At 52.3% G+C, this 20,114-nt stretch overlaps 8 protein-coding genes across 8 annotated transcripts; 3 read left to right on the top strand and 5 right to left on the bottom strand.

Moving 5' to 3' along the window:
- Positions 1–226: 226 nt before the first annotated feature.
- RHO25_009829 (uncharacterized protein) lies at positions 227–1,396 on the bottom strand (the record flags this gene model as incomplete). The annotated part of the gene is made up of 1 exon (XM_023601356.2): positions 227–1,396. One exon carries the CDS (start codon positions 1,394–1,396, stop codon positions 227–229), a length of 1,170 nt encoding a protein of 389 aa, XP_023453711.1.
- A 1,046-nt stretch (positions 1,397–2,442) lies between these two features.
- Positions 2,443–3,057, top strand: RHO25_009828 (uncharacterized protein; the record flags this gene model as incomplete). The annotated part of the gene is made up of 4 exons (XM_023601355.1): positions 2,443–2,507; positions 2,580–2,683; positions 2,739–2,803; positions 2,860–3,057. 4 exons carry the CDS (start codon positions 2,443–2,445, stop codon positions 3,055–3,057), a joined length of 432 nt encoding a protein of 143 aa, XP_023453712.1.
- Positions 3,058–3,739: 682 nt separating this feature from the next.
- RHO25_009827 (uncharacterized protein) lies at positions 3,740–4,402 on the top strand (the record flags this gene model as incomplete). The annotated part of the gene is made up of 2 exons (XM_023601354.2): positions 3,740–3,885; positions 3,970–4,402. 2 exons carry the CDS (start codon positions 3,740–3,742, stop codon positions 4,400–4,402), a joined length of 579 nt encoding a protein of 192 aa, XP_023453713.2.
- Positions 4,403–5,097: 695 nt separating this feature from the next.
- On the top strand, positions 5,098–6,660 carry RHO25_009826 (uncharacterized protein; the record flags this gene model as incomplete). The annotated part of the gene is made up of 1 exon (XM_023601353.2): positions 5,098–6,660. One exon carries the CDS (start codon positions 5,098–5,100, stop codon positions 6,658–6,660), a length of 1,563 nt encoding a protein of 520 aa, XP_023453734.1.
- Positions 6,661–6,754: 94 nt separating this feature from the next.
- On the bottom strand, positions 6,755–8,004 carry RHO25_009825 (uncharacterized protein; the record flags this gene model as incomplete). Its single annotated transcript, XM_023601352.1, has 2 exons — positions 6,755–7,460; positions 7,526–8,004. The coding sequence occupies 2 exons, from the start codon at positions 8,002–8,004 to the stop codon at positions 6,755–6,757; spliced, it is 1,185 nt and encodes a 394-aa protein (XP_023453720.1).
- A 2,220-nt stretch (positions 8,005–10,224) lies between these two features.
- Positions 10,225–11,784, bottom strand: RHO25_009824 (uncharacterized protein; the record flags this gene model as incomplete). The annotated part of the gene is made up of 4 exons (XM_023601351.1): positions 10,225–10,660; positions 10,715–11,049; positions 11,106–11,614; positions 11,667–11,784. 4 exons carry the CDS (start codon positions 11,782–11,784, stop codon positions 10,225–10,227), a joined length of 1,398 nt encoding a protein of 465 aa, XP_023453736.1.
- A 1,243-nt stretch (positions 11,785–13,027) lies between these two features.
- Positions 13,028–14,021, bottom strand: RHO25_009823 (uncharacterized protein; the record flags this gene model as incomplete). The annotated part of the gene is made up of 2 exons (XM_023601350.2): positions 13,028–13,949; positions 14,005–14,021. The coding sequence occupies 2 exons, from the start codon at positions 14,019–14,021 to the stop codon at positions 13,028–13,030; spliced, it is 939 nt and encodes a 312-aa protein (XP_023453737.1).
- A 1,125-nt stretch (positions 14,022–15,146) lies between these two features.
- On the bottom strand, positions 15,147–19,907 carry RHO25_009822 (uncharacterized protein; the record flags this gene model as incomplete). Its single annotated transcript, XM_023601349.2, has 1 exon — positions 15,147–19,907. The coding sequence occupies one exon, from the start codon at positions 19,905–19,907 to the stop codon at positions 15,147–15,149; it is 4,761 nt and encodes a 1,586-aa protein (XP_023453738.2).
- Positions 19,908–20,114: the final 207 nt, after the last annotated feature.

The following is a 20,114-nucleotide window of genomic DNA, read 5'->3' as shown; positions in this document are numbered from 1 at the left end:
GAGCTTCCTCACTCCAGATGTTTACTGCGAATCGACCGGGTTGCCTTGTGGTAACAGCGAGATAGCATCGACTGCGTGAGCGGAACGAAAATCCTTCCAGTCTGTCTCCCTTCATCAAAGCAGTTCCCGGTCCGACATCCCATCATCTTCCTCTCCCTCCTTCTGTTCTTCCCTATCCCAATTCGAGATAACAACCCATCGAATCTTCTGCGTAAGTTTCTCCTCCCTATCCTCCGTCAACCTCTTCCAGTCTCTTCCGTGTCTTCTCCAAATTCTTCCTCGACTCTTTCTCCATCTTCTCAAATTCTTTGCTGATCTTCTGCTGCTTTTTCTCATCACCTGCTGCTTCTGCAAGCTCATGCTCTTTCCTTAATTTCATGTCGTCGAGTTCCATCACCATGGTTCGCAAATCATTTACAGCATTGGCAATTGCGTCTTCGGCACCCTTGATGCTCTCTGCTCGTTTTCTGGCGGTCTTGCTTCGCTTTCGGATATCTTTCTTGTGCTGGCGTTTCGTCATACGCTGAGCTCGCGTGGCCGACATTTTGCTGAGGATGGTTTCGGGGCGTACTAGTGCCGGAACGTCGAAGTCTAGGGTAGCGACATAATCTTTCAAAGCTTCCATTCTTCGTGTGCAAGAGTCCTTTTCAGACAACACCGAGAAGCCTTTTGCATCAGCAGCTGTCTTGTCCTTTTCGTCGACCAGTGCTGCATCAAGTTGTGCGTCCCAATCCAACGCTTCCAATTTCAATTCGCCCTCAGGAAATTCGATCTTCTCCAACATCTCTTTGGTATTGCATACTTCAGCATGTAAACCCAAAGGATGAAACAATTCAGCATTGAAATTTTTCAGAAAGGTCTTGGACCGGTAGTACGACGTCGCCGCGCTACTCAATTGTGCTGCGACTTCTATGCCCGCGCCAAGGAGCATAGCTTCGACTGGACCAGTACATCCAATGGCAAAGCCCACCAGGTCGACTGCCTCGAAAGCATAATGGGCGACCCAAGATTCGTTCAGGCCGTTGATGAAAGAAACGAAGTCAGAGCGGGAGATGCCGTGTTGGGCGAGATCGGGAGCGTAGGCTCGGACGAAAGGGCTGTAATAGGGGCCTCTGAAGGATCTCGTTGTTTGCGGGATGACGATTGGGGGCTGGAGTGCTGGGTGAGATGATTTTGATGAAGTGGCCCGAGAGGAGTAGGATCGCAACAGTTCGAGCTCATAGTTGTCGCTGCGTATGTGGCTTTCGAAAGCGGGTCGTTCGAGTTGGTACGCGTCTTGATGAAGACACTCGGTGTAAGGAGGCGGCGGCTCAGCCGGGAGGGCTTTTGGGGCTTGTATGGTGCCTGAAGTCTGTCCACCGTAGGCAAAATCAGGCTGAACGGTGTGCATGCTCATTTTCGTGGAAAGAAACGCTGCTTGTAAACTTTGTGAAGCCAGCAGAGCTGCTATCGATGGAGGCGATTTGTTCGCAGTATCACACGCTTGCGCATCATTGTCATTGCCCTTTATTGACTTCACGGCATAAGGATCAGATTCTTCTTGGGCCTTATAGCAAGTTCACACGGCAACATCGATGGCTGTGTTGGAGAATCGGTCCTCCAGCGAAGACCCGAAAGCCGCGTGGCCATGTAGAGTAGATCCAAAACTTGCAGCTTGTCAAAGCTTAAGCGTTGCTTCGCCCTGCAGTCGGTGAGAAACATTGCTGTGAAGTATACGTCTGGCTGGCCAACGGATCGTCGGTACAAGCCGATGAGTCCTCGCGTTCCGCGCTCTCCAGGGACGTAGCTCCGCGCTCTCTTCGAGAAGCCTGTCGCTGCTTGATTCAGATCCCATCATCGCGGGTTGCTGTCTTTCGATAGAGCCGATCGGAATACGTTGACCCGTACTTGCAACCTGACAGTTGTCGCTGTCAACGGATCTCGGAAAGTGGCTTGAAAACCATTCTAGCGTCTGTACTTGAGCATGATGCATTGCTCGACACTCATCAGGTAAGTAATACTGGGTTCAGAGTCTGATCAGCATCGGAGTATGTCGACTGTGAAGGAAAACGTGATACTGATCCAGCAGGCAAGCGTCACCTGCTCCATCCTTTTGATGCCTGCTCGGTCATCCGTCTACCATCGTAAAACTGAGACATCTCCCCAGAACCGTCTGGGCCAAGGATTATTTCCGTTTCTATCGCTGCTCCAGACCAGAATATAAACAAAGAGCTGGTATACTGAGAGTCTGAGTACACTTGTAAAAGCTGTATGCTGAAGTTGCGCGCAGGCATTTGTCAGTGACACCATACTGGTACGGATTGGACCGTATACGAGGTGGTAAGACCGGGAGCCCCGGATGTGGTGCAGGATAATATAAAGCTTACCTCTTCGCAGCACTGCGCTCAGTAAGAACATTGGTATCGCCAAATCTGAGTTCCGTACTGAAGCGATCGTCTCGCCATGGTAAATTCTCAGACTATCCTGAAGGCTTTGGCTGGCACCTACGCTCTTGTCAATACCACGACGTAAGTAGGGCAGAAGGAATTTTCGGCGTTGTCCACGATGGAGTACTCGCTAACCCTACGCCGCATTATCAGTCTATACAATGGCGTGCCAGGGAAGGATACTGAGTTCGGCGCAAACCCAGCTGGCCAATTGATATACACCAAATCGGGCTATGTTTCGGTGGTGATCACAGATGGTGTGCAGTCCTCTTCTCACTGCTCATTGTGAAAAGGTGTCTGACGTCGCTCCAGCTGCAAACACAACGCTGTCATTTGCCGGACCTTTTTACATCGATACTGATGTTCCATCGAATAAGGTATGTTCCAGCCCTCGCATACAGCCCTTGACTTGCCAGGTACTTACTGTGTCTAGACTGCAGGCCAGCTCTTCTATGGTCCCATCGTAGCATCCGATTATCCTGATCTCATCGGAAGCAGGGAGCATACGAAGTACGATGTCGTAATCTCCGATGGTAGAATTGGGTTTCCGCATGGTACAAGAATTTTGAGTACGCAAAGCCTCGGCCATAATGGGACAGAGGAGCTTGCTGTGTGGAGAAGTATCGACTAGCGATAGTAGAATTCGTTGCAGTCTGTGAAGTCCCTCCTTGTGCAATAGTCACCATATTGTTCGTCATCGTCCTTGTGTACCAGTACGCGAAGATCCGGTTGGGGACAGGTGGGAAGCTGGCCAACGTGTTTAAAGTAGCATGGACAGAATGGTTCCCGAGTAGCTCTGCAGTGGCTATACTCGCAACTGCGTGTGTAGTGGTTTTGTCTCCTCCGTAGAAAAGCTGGCATCTCTGAGAACCAGTGCCGATCGGCGAACGACTCATGCGAACCATGACGATGAAGCTTACCTCGAAGGTTGGCAGTCATCCTTGCGGCGGATCAGGCAGCCAACGAAAGCGGGCTCTACCGCCTGGCTCCATCCAGTCTGCCTGACATCTGCCGAGAAACCAGTGCTTCAAAAGATGGACATGTGAGCGATGTGGTCAAGCACCGCCGAGTCATCGTGAAGGACAGTAGCAATTCCGAGAGACCCTTTTGCGGGGACGGCCAGATCGGTCCTATGCACGAGCCGGGTATAATGAGACGTAAGTGGCCGGGACAAGGAATAGAAGTGCGGATGTTCTAGGGAGCCTTGAAAGCATAAGGCCAACGTGATCTCGTGGGGTTAGTATAAGATGTAAGGACCACGGACTCTTTTCCGTCTGCCTTTTGCAGTCTCCTAATGGAGCCTTATGTTCAGTATGCGTCGACGAACATCAAGCCCGAGTGAAGTGGGAAGTAGAAGTGAAGTCAAGGAGACGAAGACGAAGAAAGCAGGACGAGTGAGGTGTCGAAGCGATCTGTACAGTCAGCCCAGCCAAGCGCGGGACCTCGCCAAAGTCACCGTGTAAGTTCCGCTTCTCCACCGTGGCTTCCACATTCTTCCCTCTCCATCTACCTTCACTCCACCACTGACGTTCTCGCAATACAGCATCACCGCCGTCGCCATGGAAGCCCGAATCGATCGCGATCAGTACCTTCAGCAACTGAAATCCTCTTCTCGTCTGCCTCAGCAGACCTGGTACGAATGGTTCTGGGGGCTGAAGCCGAAGGGTGGTCCAGCCAATCCGACCGATGCCGCCAGCAATGAAGCTGTGAAGAATGCATTCGTGCAGATGCTGGATCAGACGGAGCCGCCGGCTGTATTCAAGCCGAGTGAAGTTGCTCTGCAGCTGAACGATGCGCAGTTGGCGGAGCTGGGATATGAAAAGTGGGAGGAAGTGCTGCCCGCTGTGTACGAGTTGGCTTTTGAGATGAGGGAATTCGGCGACTGCGAGATTCTGAGGAAGGGACAAGTCTTGCCTGAGAGTGCGACGATTGCGGACTTGGATGGGCCGATCCGAATCAGGAGGGTCGTTATGTGAAGCTGTGGCTGCGGAAGAGAGGGAATAATAAATCATACCCCACGCGATGGTGGTTGTGGTGGAACACCATCGCCAATATACCATTGGAATGCAAACGGGAAGACTGGGCAATATCTCTGGCTACAGACAATAGCAAGAATCCACGACATTCAACATGCTATGCTAGCACTCTGAGTCCTGCCTGCAAAAGACCTTCCTTTGTACCACGCCGATCCAGGTCGCATTTCGGAGGGATTAGCAGCCAATCGAGAAAGCAAGGATAGTCTAAGGATGGCCTTAGTCAGCACAAACCGATGGATCTGTTTGACATACCGAGCGCAGTTGAGTCGATGGTGGCTAGAGTCTACCTTTGCAGCTGGCCGCTGAGCTCTGGGCGTTCTTGTTCATTTGGTGGTCCACGAACATCACACCTCTTCGTTGACATTTTGGGATATGCTTGCAACGGACGCTGTGTTACGCGACTTTCAGCACGTACTTTGCATGTCCACAATACATGCACACGGCTGGTGCGGGGCAAATCCGCGACGCGATACCTCAAGCATCGCCTAGAATCGCCAACTCAACACGCTAATGAAGCTCAGAAACAATTTCTCTCAACCTCATCTTTACCTACACGCCGTGCTCTCTCATCGACTTAACATGACTGGCATCAAGTTCTGGTCATAGACGATCGACCTCAATCAATAGTTGCAACCATGGGCACGGCTGCCATAGCCCAGGACGATGTGGCGAATACATCACAAGCCAAAGCTTCTGATCGCAGCAATGTTCATACATTGCCCGAAACCTCAAGCGAATTATCTCTCGGCGACGAGGCACGCGAGTATGATGCATCTTTAGAACGCAAAGTCCTCCGCAAGATTGATATCTTCTTGATGCCGGCTATGGTCATTGGCTATGGACTCGTCTACTACGATAAAGCGATTCTGGGCAGCGCAGCATTGTTCGGTATGACGACCGATCTCAGCCTTGCCGTCACCGACAGAAGTACGACACCGCCTACAGTAGATACTTCGCGCCTATCATGGGCCACATCGGTCTTCTACTTTGGTCAGCTTGTTGGTTCCTACCCAATGACCTACCTTCTCCAAAGACTAAACCTACGCTGGACGCTTGGACCAATGGTCATGATGTGGGCTGTGGTTTGCGCCGCTACAGCAGGTGTCACATCTTGGCAAGGTCTCATCGTCATTCGATTCTTCCTTGGCTTCACTGAGTCCATCGTGCCGACATCCTTCATGATCATCGTCTCTGGCTACTATACGCAACGTGAACAAGCTCTTCGTCAATCTTGGTGGTTCTCAGGCACAGGCTGGTTCACAGTCATCGGTAGTGCTCTCAACTACGGCTTCGCCCAAATTGAAGGCGGAGCTCTCGCATCTTGGCAATACATCTACGTACTCGCGGGAGGGCTTACCTTCCTCTTCGGCATCTGGTGTTTCTTCCTCCCAGACTCTCCGCACACAGCTTGGTACCTCACCCCAGCCGAACGCATCGTCGCTGTCGAACGCCTGCGAAAAGGTCAAACCGGCACCCGGCACCTCACGCATGGCATCAAGAAATCGCAAATCAAGGAATCCCTCCTCGATCCCAAAGTTTGGCTCGTCTCCCTCATCATGGGCTCAGCCTACACCGTCAACGGCGCCGTGTCCGGATTCGGTCCCCTCATTGTGTCCACATTCGGCTACACTCCTCTCGAATCGATCCTCTTCCAGTTTCCATTAGGCGCGATCTGCGCTGTCGGCATACCTTTGGCCGGCTACCTCGCCTCTCGCTTCAAAAACATCCGTATAATTCTCCTCTTACTCTGTACCCTTCCCGTCATCGCCGGCTTCATCACCATCTGGCAATCCTCTTGGGGCGTCCGACCTGTCGCGCCTGTCGTAGGCTACTCTCTCATCGGCTTCTTCGGGCCTGTCGTCAGTTTGACTGTGACCCTCGGCGCTGGAAATGTTGCAGGAGAAACAAAGAAGAGTTTCATGGCCAGTGCAGTCTTTGTGGCATACTGCGTGGGCAATATTGTTGGACCACAAATGATTCGAAGCCAGACGAGAGCGAGGCATTATCCTGAGTTGTGGGCAGGGTTGATCGGATGTTATGGAGTCACAATTGTGGCGGCCGTCACGTTGTACTGGGTACTATGGAAAGAAAATCGAAGAAGGGACAGACTGGGCTTGGATGATGAGAAGGAGAAGGAGAGGTTGGGGTTCAGGGATCTGACGGATAAGGAGAATTTGCATTTTAGGTATGTTCTGTAGATGGAAACATGTCAGACTGGGCATTCCGGATATTCATATTCCGCCGTTGAAGTTCAAGACAATGCGAACGAAACAACAAAGTTGCCCTAAGAGCTTATGCTACGCCATTGAACGCAAGCCTGTTTGGGCTTCCTGACACATCCGTAATCACATCCTTCGTGGAGAGGTCGATAATGCGGTTGCACAGCTCAGAACCGCTTCGATCCCCTTCCAAAGCAAGCAAGTACGCTCCGAGTCCAGCAACATGAGGCGCTGCCATGCTCGTCCCACTGATGGTGTTAGTAGCATCAATGCCCCCAATCCAAGCGGACTGGATATCGACACCTGGAGCATGGATATCAATCCCTGCCCCATAGTTAGAGAAACCAGCTCGGGCGTCCTTCGCGTCCGTAGCTCCAACGGAGCACACAACCGGAACATTAGCCGGTGCCATGAGCTCTACAGGAATGTTGAAGTTGCCCGCTGCTACTGACACGAAGACTCCAGCATTGACAAGCGCAGCGGCAGCTTCTTCGAGCAAGTTGGTACCGCCAAAGATAGTCACCGCGCCTAGAGACATGCTGACTACTGATTTGCCGAAACGACTCTTGGACGTAATGTCGTTGAGAATCCAGTCCAGACCAACGACAATGTTGGAGAGTGGCCCGCCTCCGGTTTGGTCAATGACTTTGACGTCGACAATGGATGCATTCTTTGCAACACCGTACTGGGTACCAGCGGCAGTGCCGGCACAATGGGTACCATGGCCGTTAAGGTCAGTGTTGGGCTCATTTGCGATAGCGCTGAAGCCAAAAGAGACGCTAAATGTTCGTCAGCTCCCGGACATCGCTAGTGCTGGGAGAGGCAAGCATAGAGGGTGACTTACCGGCCACCGAAGTCGATGTGCTCGGCATTGATGCCCGTATCAATCACATAAACGAATGTGTCTGATCCAGCGGAATCATCAAACCTATACGTCGAGCTGCCTGGCGTGCGGCTAGAGATCCTTCCAAGTCCATATGGCGCATTCTCCTGTGACACTATGGCATCAACCTCGACACGCTGATCTTGCTGCAGGCCTTCAATAGAGTCTAGGGCCAAGATTGAATCTGCGAGCTGCTTGGAGCCTGCAAGAGTGAACCCGTTCAGATCGCCAATGTGGAATTCCTTCTCTGGCTTGAACTCGCTAAGACCAAGCACATCGGCAACCTCAGCTAGGACGTTAGAAAAGTCGGAACCGCTCTTGGTCTTCACGAGCCATTTGTCGGAGATGAGCTGGCTGGCTTGACGTCGAGCCAGTGAAGAGAAGTGCGGTGCAGCAAAGGCGGCTGGGAGAAGGCCGAGAAGCTGGAGGAGTCTGTACATCTCGCTTGCTTGGGGCGGGTGGAGAAAGATACGTAAATGCGTAAGTCTGTACGAGCGACTGAGTTCGAGAAAGTGTGTGGATTCGAGGACAACGATATAGCTTTTATACACCTTCAACGATCTGGCATAACAATCGTCCTCACACACATTGCGGCACTTCCAGGCACAGCTTGCTGCTTGTCTAGTCTGTCATGATACGAGGTGGTATAGCAATGCCCAGCATGTTTTCTAGAAACTTGTTGATCAATGTCACCCGATTTAACGGCAGATCTCTCTAGCTGTTCACCATTCGAGGCAAATGCTGTGATGTGACCTTAGTGGATGTTGCACGAATACATGTGCCGTAGCAATCCGGGTAGCCAAGATTCCTTAGTGCTATACAAGTCGAAGTTTGGAAAGGAAGGTGTTAGAATGTTCCCTTGGCACCTTCGTACAAATGCGGAGAGTTACTCTAGTATTGTCGATCGCTACTCCGTATTTGGCAGTTGACGAAGTAGCTTTCACTAAAACAAATTTACGAGCGCTCAAGCTTGCCCAAGACCTACAGAGTCACAGCCAAGAGTCCTCCGTTCGTGCTGCACATGGATCACATGCAGACCTTTGCAGCTATATAGGCCGAGTGAAGCCGGATACGAAGACTTCATCGAGCGACAGTAGCGCAGTTAACGTAGGCCGTCCTAAGCAGCATTGCGGAGCTATGTCAACAAGCCTCTAGCTATCGATAGACGCGTGCAACTGAGTCGAAGGGTCCATCGTCTTTCAGTCTGTGTGCTAGGCTATTTGGACACCAGGGTCTCGAGAGCAAGGCTTGCTTTGCTGTGTGCTTGGGTGGATAGTGCTCGTGGCTCTGGTTATGCTGGTGGCTGATAACATAGTTTCAAAGAGTTTATGAATGGCCATTGCATGGCTCTGCTGAGCCATATGCGGGACTTAGAATGTGCCTGCATCGGCCATGGGCTCAGCAGATTTATATAGTAGCTGGAATGATTACGCTAAAGAAACTGGCCGGGCCATAGTTTAACTATCAATCACACACGATGCCAGTTAGTATGGCTCCGTCATTCGCGCTCGAGGCGAATAGCAGTGGATAATGAGCGCTCGCGATACTAAAGGAAACTATATATCCTAAGACGCCCTCGATTCACGTTCGAGCAACGCGCAGCGCACCACGTCCCATTCGCAACCATTCCCCCACCGGCATTTGCCATCTCTACATCGGACAACAAATGCAAGCTCCTCGTATAACAGACAAGCACCTTGATTGAACTCCATGGCCGAAACTTCAATCCGGTGCAAATTAGCCGTCCAGAATGCCCGCCTCATAGCCTCTTTGATCGTCTCCGTTCCGCAGCCTTCGCCTTGAACCCTCGGAAGAATACTGATACCCATTCTAGCAGTTCTGTAATGTGTCATGGATGGCGGCCGATAGATTGGATATAGTATTTCGATTGGGATGTGTTCTGCTTGGGCGTCTTGGGCCTACAAACAGATTACGATGCATAGGAGAGATTCGCTGGCCATGCGCCATGTACTTATAGGCCTTCCATCTATTCGAGAAGCTGCGTACGGGCTGCTTGCCAGCTACATGATGGCCATGGTCAGCCGAAGATCTCGCATCAATCAGGAATTGCAGATTAGTTATGCACGACTCTTGATGGTAGAGATGATGAAAGGAGATACACGAGCAGCGATGCATGGGCTTTCCAGACATTGCGCCGCACATTAGATGCGGGATCACTGTAATCCGTTTTCTCGCGCTGCTCGCAGCGCCGCTACGCATCAATTTGCGGCTCGCTTTTCTGGTCTCCGTCAGCTTGTACCAGGCACACGGATGACTTTCTGTGTGCCTGTCGCTATACGGCACCTCGACTCCGGCTTCTTCGATGTGTCAGGCGAATATTAGCTGGAAATCAAGCCGGATACACCCTTCCACATCTGGCATTGATGAGGATTCGCACTTTTGTCTGGAACAAGTACCGTTGCATGGAGGAAGCCTTTGCTCAAGAAAGCGTAGAGCAATATCTGCGATACCCAGTATTGAAGGGAAGGCCTTGACTGATCCCCGGCAGGCGCAAATTTACGGATCTTACAAGCGCATTTTGTCCTCCACTTTGTCCTGGCACATCTGCTGCGATCGGATACTCATAAGGGGATGGCTATTCTCGAACAAAGACTCACTGCAGCGGAGAAGTAAGATGATCCGCACTTCACATCCCACCCTCACAACCCATCCAGAACGGTCAAGTACAAGGCATTCGAGCGGATGGAGTTGTTCCGTTCGGCTTTGTACTGATAGCAGCCTGGCGTTGTCGGGGCAGTGAGCTGCAGGTTGCCGTTGGCATCGGTTGTAGATCCAGTGCCCAACGTGGCACCTTGCGCTGCGGTGTCGATGCCATTTCTCGAGTTTCGCGACGTGACACCCACAGTGATTGTCTCTCCTGGTCTCACGACCGCGATTGACGGGAAGACCCTGAGGGCGCCAACATTCGGCGCGAAAGCGTCAAATGCCCAGAGGTTGTCGTCGTCATTGAAACTTGGTAATCGGCAACCACCAGTTTCATCGCGGAGGAACCGGTTCCTCAATATACGCCAGGACTGGGTTCCAGTCTCTGTTGTCGCGGATATTCTAAAGATGGAGAAGTCTTCAACAGCATTGCTGTAAGTACCATCAAAGTCAAAGCCTTCCTGCGCACCAGTGGAATCAAGTTACGTGGTGAGGGTGCTTCCTGGTGCTGGGTTGGCGTTGTTGTTTGTTCCGTCGCACTTGTGTGTTCCACCCGAAGGGGTGGTGACATTGCGAGGTCCGGAAACGATGCAGTCGTCAAAGATGGTGCCTTCGGAACCGCCTTCGATACGGAAGTCTGCGTTTGTCTGTCCGGGGGGTGCGACGTTCGTGCATGTGCGGGTTATTTCCGTTGTGTAGGTGGAGGAGATAGGGCCACCGCAACTGAAGGCTCCTGTGTAGGTGGTGGTGGTGACCGTGGTGGTTTGGCAGTCAGTCGAGGTTGGTATGGGGTCCGTGACAGTGGTAGTGGTTGTTGTTGTCTACGATGCGTCAGTCAGCAATTGAGAAGCGCGAATGTCGGCAAGTGTCAACTCACTCCTACGGGGACAGTACTGGTCGAGGTGATGGTGGTAGTCACAGAGACAGTGCTCGTGGCAGTGGAAGTTCGTGTCTTTGTCGCTCCAAGCAAGCAAGAGCATGCACTGCTGATCTTCGAGGTGAATGGTTTGCCGCTGCCGCATCCCGCTCCAAGGACAGAAGGAACGTTCACGGTGGGTACAGCTCTCTTTTTGAGGTCAGGCTCAGCTCCTCGCGAAACGTAGTTCACAAAGGTTGGGAAAGGTTCTTCCACAGTCTTAGTTGTAGTGGCACAAGTGAATGGATTCGTTACTGTTACTGCTGGTGGGGTGGAAGTGACAGTAGTGGTAGATGTGATGGTAGGCTGCGTTGGTCTCTGGACCACCTTGGTCGTGGTCGTGATCGTAGTAGTAGAGGAAGTTGTGGTGGTTTTGGTGACTGTAGCCGTGTACTTGATGTACTTGCTACAGACAGAAGACGCGATTTTCGCCACGGGCTTATTCAAACGAATCTTGGAGAAGCACTTATCTATACGCTCTTAGGAATCGTGCACACTCTGGCCAGGGTGAGCATCACTTACCAGCCGGACACGACGGCTTCTTGCCATAGCCATAGCCAGCTGGACTTTGAGGCTCAGGACTTGCAAAGCCCTGCTCGAGGAGCAGAGCGAGGCTCACGACAGCGGCAAGTATCTGCATTTTTACTTCCAAACTCTTGCGAAGTGAGAAGCGCGCCTGAGACCGCGGGGAGTGAAAGCCTCTTTATGGAATCGTGGCCGACCAGGCCTGCGGCCCTCCGGCCGATTCAGTACAAGCTAGTCCAAAGTATCAAATGTGGCGCCCATTCACAACGTGGGGCGCGGGATTAGCACCGTTAGTCCTGGCGTAGGTTTCATTGCCGCCGTTCCCAATGCAATGAGTATTCAGGTCTCGCCGTGAACATATTTGCGTGCGCCAATCCGCACTACTGTTTGGATTTGTCGAACGTAATATAGCAATGGGCTGTGGCTTCCAGAGAAGTTGAATGAACGAAATGGGTGAGATTTTGTCAAATTGGGTGGCCTGAGCAAGCCACGAGCTAACGCAATCACACCCGACCTTCCAAGACTGGTAAGCTCGCGGATAAGGTTTTGACATCAATGTGAGCAGCATGGAGCTTTCCGGCGAGGCGATATTGCAAGCCACAGGGCGGTACATGCGGACTATCTGAATCGAATATGCAAAGCAGCGCAGCTTTTTCCATGTCGATGGGTGCTGAACAAGGGTAGACGCCGGCTTTTGGCGTATGTTGCAACGTTTGCAACACCGAGTCGACGAGTGAATATTTGCTGAAGATAATCAATGGCCCAGGAGGAATGCATGGTCACACTGAGCAGCGTAGCTGTTTCTTCGATTCGGTTCATGCAATGTACTTGCAATCTGTGCCTGCCGGGTGTTAGCTTTTCGAGTGCCATCCTTTGAAGCGAGAATCTGGTGGAATATCCAGGACCATAGGCGTTGTTAAGACAAGTCCTAAGAGAAGTCCAATGATACCACGACGTTTTTGCTCCATAGGATGTTAGGAGCCCACGCTGAATCGAGTCGGCGCAGTAAGCTGTACGTTGCCGTTAGTATCGGCTGTAGTTTTAGCTGTCTCCATTTCAGACTGCACCTTCCGAAGCCGTTGTTGGAAAGAACAATGTGGTGACGCGGCGCTTCTGTCCGCCGAACGTCGCGCCGCACCAAAGATGTTCCGGTCGACTTCACTGCCAAATGTTCGCAGGGGCGCCTGGAAGGAGACAGAGATTTAGTACCTACCGCAGTCTTCGATGCTAAGGTTTCCGCGCCGTATGCTTTCCCAGCTGAGCTCCGTCAAGGTTCTAACCAGTAGCGAAAACCCACACAGCTGCAGAGGCACCCGCGTCAAGCACTCCACAACCACGACCATTATGTTCGTAAGCTATCAGTCCTTCGTCGTACTTCGGTCACCAAACATCTTACGTAGTCCAGTGTCATGATCCTCATAATCTTTCTTCCAAGTGCTTCTCGGAAGCTCAAACATTTCCGACATTCGAGCATAGCTTACTCCACCAAGCTGCCCAACTGGCCTCAGTACTTCAAGATCAATGTGACTACCTTTGGAGTCAATCGCATCAGCTCTGACCCAAAAGTTGATCCCTTCAATGATCGCCAGCTTGCCATGCGCACCGACTGGATTTCTTGATAATCTGAAATCCACCACTTCGCTAAGCCTCCCTTCGACAGAGAACACTGATTCTTGCACACGCGAAGGCTTAACCATCGTGGAAGGAGCCTGGTGCAGACCCGAAAGATCCCATTCCGAGACACCACGAGGTGCATCTATAGACGCAGCATTTACAGCCTCGACCATGTGCTCAGAAACTGTGTTGATAGTGCACTCTCCGGTTTCTTGCAAGTTCCTTAGTGTGTCTTTTGACGCACTGCTTCTTCCAGAGAATCCGATGGTGAAAACGGGAGGGTCGTGATCGACTACTTGGAAATAGCTGAACGGGGCCAGGTTTGGCTTGCCCTCCTTCGACAACGTGCTAACGAAGCCAACTGGCCGGGGCACGATGCCAGAGATAAGGAGCGAGTAGTTGTGAAACATGGGTCGACCTTTGGCAAAAGGATCGATTTCAACGTGCTTTGCACGCAGCGAAACACCATTGTCATTGGCACCACCTCCATATTTCCAGTCAGGTTTCGGAGGTGTCGTGACTGAGATGGGTTGAGCCGGCTTCCAATTTGGTTTGTGTCCAGTTGAGCCCTTTAAAGAGCTGAAATCTGCGGCCAAGGGCGCGACGCCGCTTTGAAATCGTTTCGCGGTAGACGCAGCATGTCGCGATCGGAAATGGCACACCCCCCTATAGGATGAATTAGCTGACACGATTTTGCACCAATGAGTGGAGTGGAACATACCGAACGGAAAGCGACATTCTTGCTAAGATGTGTTGCTCTATCGACTGGCGGCTCGGACTTGCGCAGACTTGCAGCTCCAACGTTTCCTGTTGTCCGGCTATCAGCCTCTATGCGTTTGAGACACCACGCCCTGCTGAATAATCGATTGTTGGCATAGGCTGCCGACGCCAAGAGCGATGCGACCGAGGCAATTTCTAGACCACCACCAGCGACATGCGTACCACGTTTCGTGGCAGTATGCGGTGTCGCTCTTCCTGCTGACTATCACGTTGTATCGGACTTCATGCTGTTGACTTCATGAGCATTATGAAGAGGAAAAAGGTTGCCATACCAATTTCCCGACGTTGGCATGACTTTCGGCATTGAAAGCCGTGCTTGGTCGTGCTAGGCGGCAAGAAACTTATCTCCATCGCAGCAGATACCCGCATAATCTCCGACATCGTTACTGTTATAGTGCGCGATTCGGTCGAACTTCGAACCCATAGACCTGTGTCTACACTCCTATAGCTATCTCTTTCTACACGGATCTTTTGAATTTGATTCTAGTTTTGCATGAAAGTGAAACGACTTGCACGCACTGGTCCAGGAATTAGGTTGGCATAGCTTTCGGCATCAAAAGCCGTGGTTGGAGGTGCCAGGCGGCGATGACTTTATCTCCGGTGCACCGGGGTGCTCTTACCAGTAAATCTCGATATCTATCCAGGACTAGGTTATGCTGGATATACAGTATGGGCTCGAGGAGAGTGCAAGCACAACCCCGCGGCGCTGCAGATGGGGACTAAGAGAGATCTAGATTCGGAACGATTATACCTTATCAAAGCCCGCTCTTCACAAGACCTGAGCCCAAACCTCATTGAGCAAAAATGCTAACATTCCTCATCGACTATACATGGTATCGTATCGATGAAGCAGGCAAACGAACTATGCCCTTCTCTCTAGCTGTAAAGCCCCTCCTCACGCGCACTATCCACGCGTCTCGGCGGACCAGAATGTATCTTCTGCTTTCGATCTCTGCCCTCATCTCGCTCCTGCACACCGACCTCACCATATCTCATCAGCTCAGCCGCGAGGTCATTCCCAAACAGCGCAGCAAGGTCATCACGTTCCTCCGCAGAAACCACACCATCCGCCAGCCGCGATCCCTAATCGTACAAGTCCGGCGTTTCGTGATGTTCTGAAGTGCCCTTCGTCGTTCCCCTCCCAATCTCCTCCAATTCCATGCCATCATCAGATTCGAGATGAATCTCATCTGCCATCGTGTCATCGTCACCCATATCGTCATCAGTCAGGGAAATCCCATGGGTCGCATCAAAGTGCACGTCGCGTGCAGGAGTGTTTCTGCCTGCGTCACCAGAAGATCCATAAAGGTCCTCTTCACCAGCTGCAAGGCTCTGCAACGTGGGGTGCCCGACATCCATATCCATTCCCGAATCGTCGTCGTCGTCGCCCACCTGCCCAGAGACGCTATCAGCGCCGTCACTAGCAGCGCCAACGCTCTGGAGGAAGCTGTCAGCGGCGTCTGCATCAGCGCCGTCATCGCCGTCAATGGCATCAAAGCTCCATCCAGCGTCGCGGCTGAGGTTGAAACCAGAAGCAGTCGTGGCCGCATTACCCTTCGTCCCCGTTGTCCTCGTTATCAGACGCCCCTCTGCTGCGGCTCCAATCCCACCATCGGCGCTTAGAAGTCCCCTCTGGCTGCTGTTGTTCTTGTTCGCCCCGGCTCCTGCTCCGGCCAAGCCGCTCGACGACCCCGAGCCAGAGAGAGTTCGGCCGCCGAGCTTGCCTTCCCCCGATTCCTCGTCTTCTGCTTCCTCGGCAGGCGCAGCAGGATTGCGATATTCGTTGACGAGGTTCTGGAGGTATTCAGGTCCAAGAGGTTGGTCAGAACGTCGGCGATAGAAGAGAAGGTAAGCGGCGGCAGAGTGGACACGATCTTCACCGCCAATCTTGCTGGTCATGGAGTCATTATAATCATACCACTCGCCGTCGTAGAAGTTCTTGGCCATGGCAGTGTAGTGTCCACCACCAAGACCTCCGTAGTGATTGTCCACAGCAAAGAGATCATAAGTGTAATCCTTGCCGTCCTCCTTGCGGCCGACTCTCTCATTCATATCCAGACCGGTGATGGGGTAATCGACAAAGAGGTCAATCTTGTCTCTGAACGAGCGATTGCCGCCAAAACGCTTCAAATGTACCACGAGGATGTCGGGTAAAGTCCAGATCTCCAGTGTCTTCGTGGCTCGCCGGAGTTCCTTGCATCGATTGCAGTACCAGGCATTGTCTTCCGAAAGCACCTCAGGTCGACTTGTCACGTCAAAACAATCATCTAGCAGAACGCCTTTCTTCTTCCGCAGCTCGCGCTTGGCTTTCTTTGCGTCCTGCTCAGGATCTTCGAATACTTTGATACCGCGTCGCCCATTGTCATCGCAAGTTGCGTGGCCTCGCAAATCTTTCTCAACATTTGCACTTCCGCCATACAAGCTGTCGAAACCTTCAGCCTTCCAGTCCAGCACGATGCCTTCGCCGAGCCGAATATAGTACGGATTGTCGTCATCATCGGCCTGTTTGCTGCCGAAGAGCCCACTACTACCATTGCTGATCGCTGGAAGACCTGCTCGAGGCTTGCCTTTCTTGCTTGTCGTTCCGACTCCGTTCTGGTTGGCGCCACGCTTCTTGCCTTTCTGCTTCTTGCCTCGGTTCTTCTTCCGTCGGCCTTTGCGTGATGTGGCAGTGACCTCGCTTGGTTCCATGATAATATCACCTCCGGCTGTCTCATCGTCGCTACTATCCTCGATGACGGACTCGGAAAGCGGAGTGGCAGCGTCGGCATCGCCTAAAGTGATATCTGGCTCATCGCCTTCGAAACCATTGCTGACTGCAACGCTCTCTTCATCAGCCTGGCCGTCTGTGGAAGGTGTACCTGGCGTGGACCCTGCTGACGAACTGGAGGAATGCATCGAAGATCTCCTAGAAGATCGCTTGACACGTGAGAACATGGGACGGATAGTGTCTTCTTTCACACCACTTTGCATCCCATCGGAGCAGTGCATGCCACCTTTGCCTTGTCCGAACTTGAGGTCGAAGAGCTGGTGTCGCAGCGCGGGTGATACATAGTAATTGGGATCCATGTAGTTGGTCGGGATGTAGACTTCACTCGCTTTCTCGGTCTCGTCCACAGTCGTCCCATTCGTCATCATTGCATCGTGGCTGTGCTGGTCGAGCGACACCTTAACATAGCCTTCCTCAGATTGTGCAGAATGGTCGCTAACACCCACTGATTCCTCTGAGCCATTCTGGTCCTGATCCTCGTCCTCAACTTCTTCGACACGGCTCGCGCCAGGATCTTCCTCGAACTCCTTGAGAATCTGTCGGCTGGTCGTATTGGCAACTGCAGCGAGCACCTTCTTCAACACAATGTCATAGTCCTTCGCTTCTTCGCGTGAGACCGTGATGTAGAGCGGATAATTCGCGAGTGAATACGACGTGAGACTCCTGTCGGGTGTTCGCTGAAAGACCGGGACAGAGAACACCTCCGCTTGAGGAGCATCCATGCCATCAGTGGGCACCGCATTGACTGCATTCCCATAATGATATGACTTCCTTGCAGGGTTCTTCGGCACTTGCTCCAGCTCGTAGACAAAGATGTTATCATTGCCTGTGATGCTGTGTTCGGATAAGCTGCTGCCGTCGTCGAAGATCTTGTAGACCTTATGCTGGTAGATTTCGACCATCCACATGCGATTCGCATCCGCTCCAGGGTGCTTCTTCGCTAGTGACTCCTTGAGGGTCTTGATGGAAGCATTCTTGTCAATATCGATGTGATGTAGGACGGGTCTGCCTCGGAGAGGAATGTAGGTGATATCGTGCTGGAAGGCGATCTCCATTGGCAGTTGCACGGTCACCAATGAGTACGGGTCAAATGTGATGCTGACTTTGTCACACTCAGGACACTCCATCTTGTTCTTGTAGAATCCACTGAACAGGTCCATAGCGATGGAATCATTTCGCTTCTTATGGTTGGTTCGGTACTGCTCTCCCAACTCGTGAATATACGATGGATCATGGACTTTGCTGTCTTCGGAGTCTGGGTTCTCCACATATGGCTTCTTGTGGATGCGGTTTAAGTCCTCGTGAATGGCGTCAACCAGGAAACTGAGGAACTCTTGCGAGTCTTGTTGCCCATAACCCGAGAACATGGGCTGATGCCGACCGAGTGTATTCTTGAACTCCCTAGGTGAGAATGATCCGCCGGTGTTGTTGCCATAGATTCCTTGGATCACAGTGTGGTACGCATTGGCCATGGCGCCATGATAGCCCAGTGGGTTGTCGTTGTTGATTTCCGGCTTGTAGCTCTTCAGCATGAAGTAAATGGCGAGCTCTTCGACACTTCTTATGCACTGCAACGCCGAGTTCATGTAGCAAGTGTTGCCGAGATTTTGAAGTCCAACAGTACCACGCGTCTTTCCATTTTTCAGCGCTCGCCCTCGAGTCATCATGCCTCCGGGCGCAGGGCTGCTCGCTCTGGAGTTGTTGGCTGTAGTTGCTTTGGAACCGAGGTTCTTGTTGACCACACTCAGCACGCCCTTCTTGGAGTCTGATTGGAACTCGCCGCCTGCAGGACCCCCAATCTGCTCCTCAAGAAGCATTGTTGAATCTTCAAAGAAACCAGCAGTGTTCATGGTCGATCTGCCATTGAAATTGTCGTTGTGCGTCTGATCAGCGAGTGGTACCTGTTCGAGCTCGGTGCCAACCTCCATCTTCTTGAAGTCTTCAGGTGGAAGCACGAGCTTTGGCAATACAGACTTTGCTGGCGAAGCGGAGCGTGAGGCAGGAGGAGTGATGGCCATGGCGCCTGAAGATGTGGTGTTAGGCTGATCGACTGCTACTTGCGCAGGATCCTTCAAACGCCACACTTTGACCTTCGTCGCTATGGGTATGCCCGCAGCATTCTTCGCGCGCGTCAAAAAGCTCTTATACTTTTCGGACCGCGAGCTGACAATGCGCAGAGCGTCAGTTTCGTGTTTTTGGCCAAATTTCTCTCTGCCTTCCCGTCGGGCTTTTAGTGCTTCAGTGGCAGTCGCTCCAGGCTTTTGCTTTGGCTTCTCCTGTTCTTCCGCGTCCGGCTGTTGCACTTTTCGAATAGTGACGATCGGAGGATAGAGCTCGTATTGAACGTTTTCGCCCGCCGCGTCTGCATCCGCAGTGTTGTGTGCGTATCTGTAGATTGCTATTTGGCCAGAGGTCGACCCGTAATTCGCGGCAATGTCTCCATAGGCAGATGCAGGCAGGATTGTAAACTCGTCGTCAGGTCTGAGGCCAGGTCTCAATGGAATGAAGTGCTTTCCGTGCGCGTCGTGCAGATGCGGTTCTTCAAATCCGCCCTCGGGGACGATATCCGAATTGTCGAGAGGTCCAACTGGTCCTTCTCGCGCTTCCTTGGGATACTCCTTGTTCTGAAGGCCCTCTGCAGTTCGGGACAAGACTCGGACGAGCCACTTGTTAGAGATGCAAACTCCCACATCGCCCTCTGCAGGCGCACGTGCTGCCAAAGTCCTGACGTGGTCGACCTGCTGCGTGATCTGCTCCGTTGTATATGCATCCGCACCCTTTGCATGCACGCCCTGGTCTTCTTTCGAATACGGAGGCAGCTCTTCATCATCTGCAGATGTCGACCCGTTTGTGCTCTGCACCTTTCCTGCACTGCTCTCTTGCATCTCCGTCATCGCGACATCAAAGTCGGATGCTTGCCCTGTCTCTTCCCCTTCCTTCGGGAAACTCCCAGGCGACGGAGGCGCAGCGTTGACCGAAGCAGGTGCCGCATCCGCCGCAGTGACAACAGCACTAGACGTCGTTTGCTTCTTCGCGCCCTCCATTTCTTCAGCAGTGCGCTTTGCCGGACTCATAGACCTGCCCCCACCAATCGTCCGCCCAGGACTCACCACCGCCCTCTCTTCCATCCTCTCATCCGCCGCACCTCCAATTGTGACCTCAGCAAGGGCAGCACTGGGACTGCTCGCTCTTTCCCCAAGTGAAGACGGCGAAGAAGGTCCTCCTTCCAGCAGCGGCTGCTCGCGACTCGGCAGAACTTCGTCGTGCAAGTGCGGAGGGAT

The sequence above is a fragment of the Cercospora beticola genome, chromosome 6, assembly GCF_033473495.1.
Source record: "Cercospora beticola chromosome 6, complete sequence".
Classification (NCBI taxonomy): domain Eukaryota; kingdom Fungi; phylum Ascomycota; class Dothideomycetes; order Mycosphaerellales; family Mycosphaerellaceae; genus Cercospora; species Cercospora beticola.
Note: the sequence above shows the minus strand (reverse complement) of the source record. Positions and strands in the feature narration are given on the sequence as shown.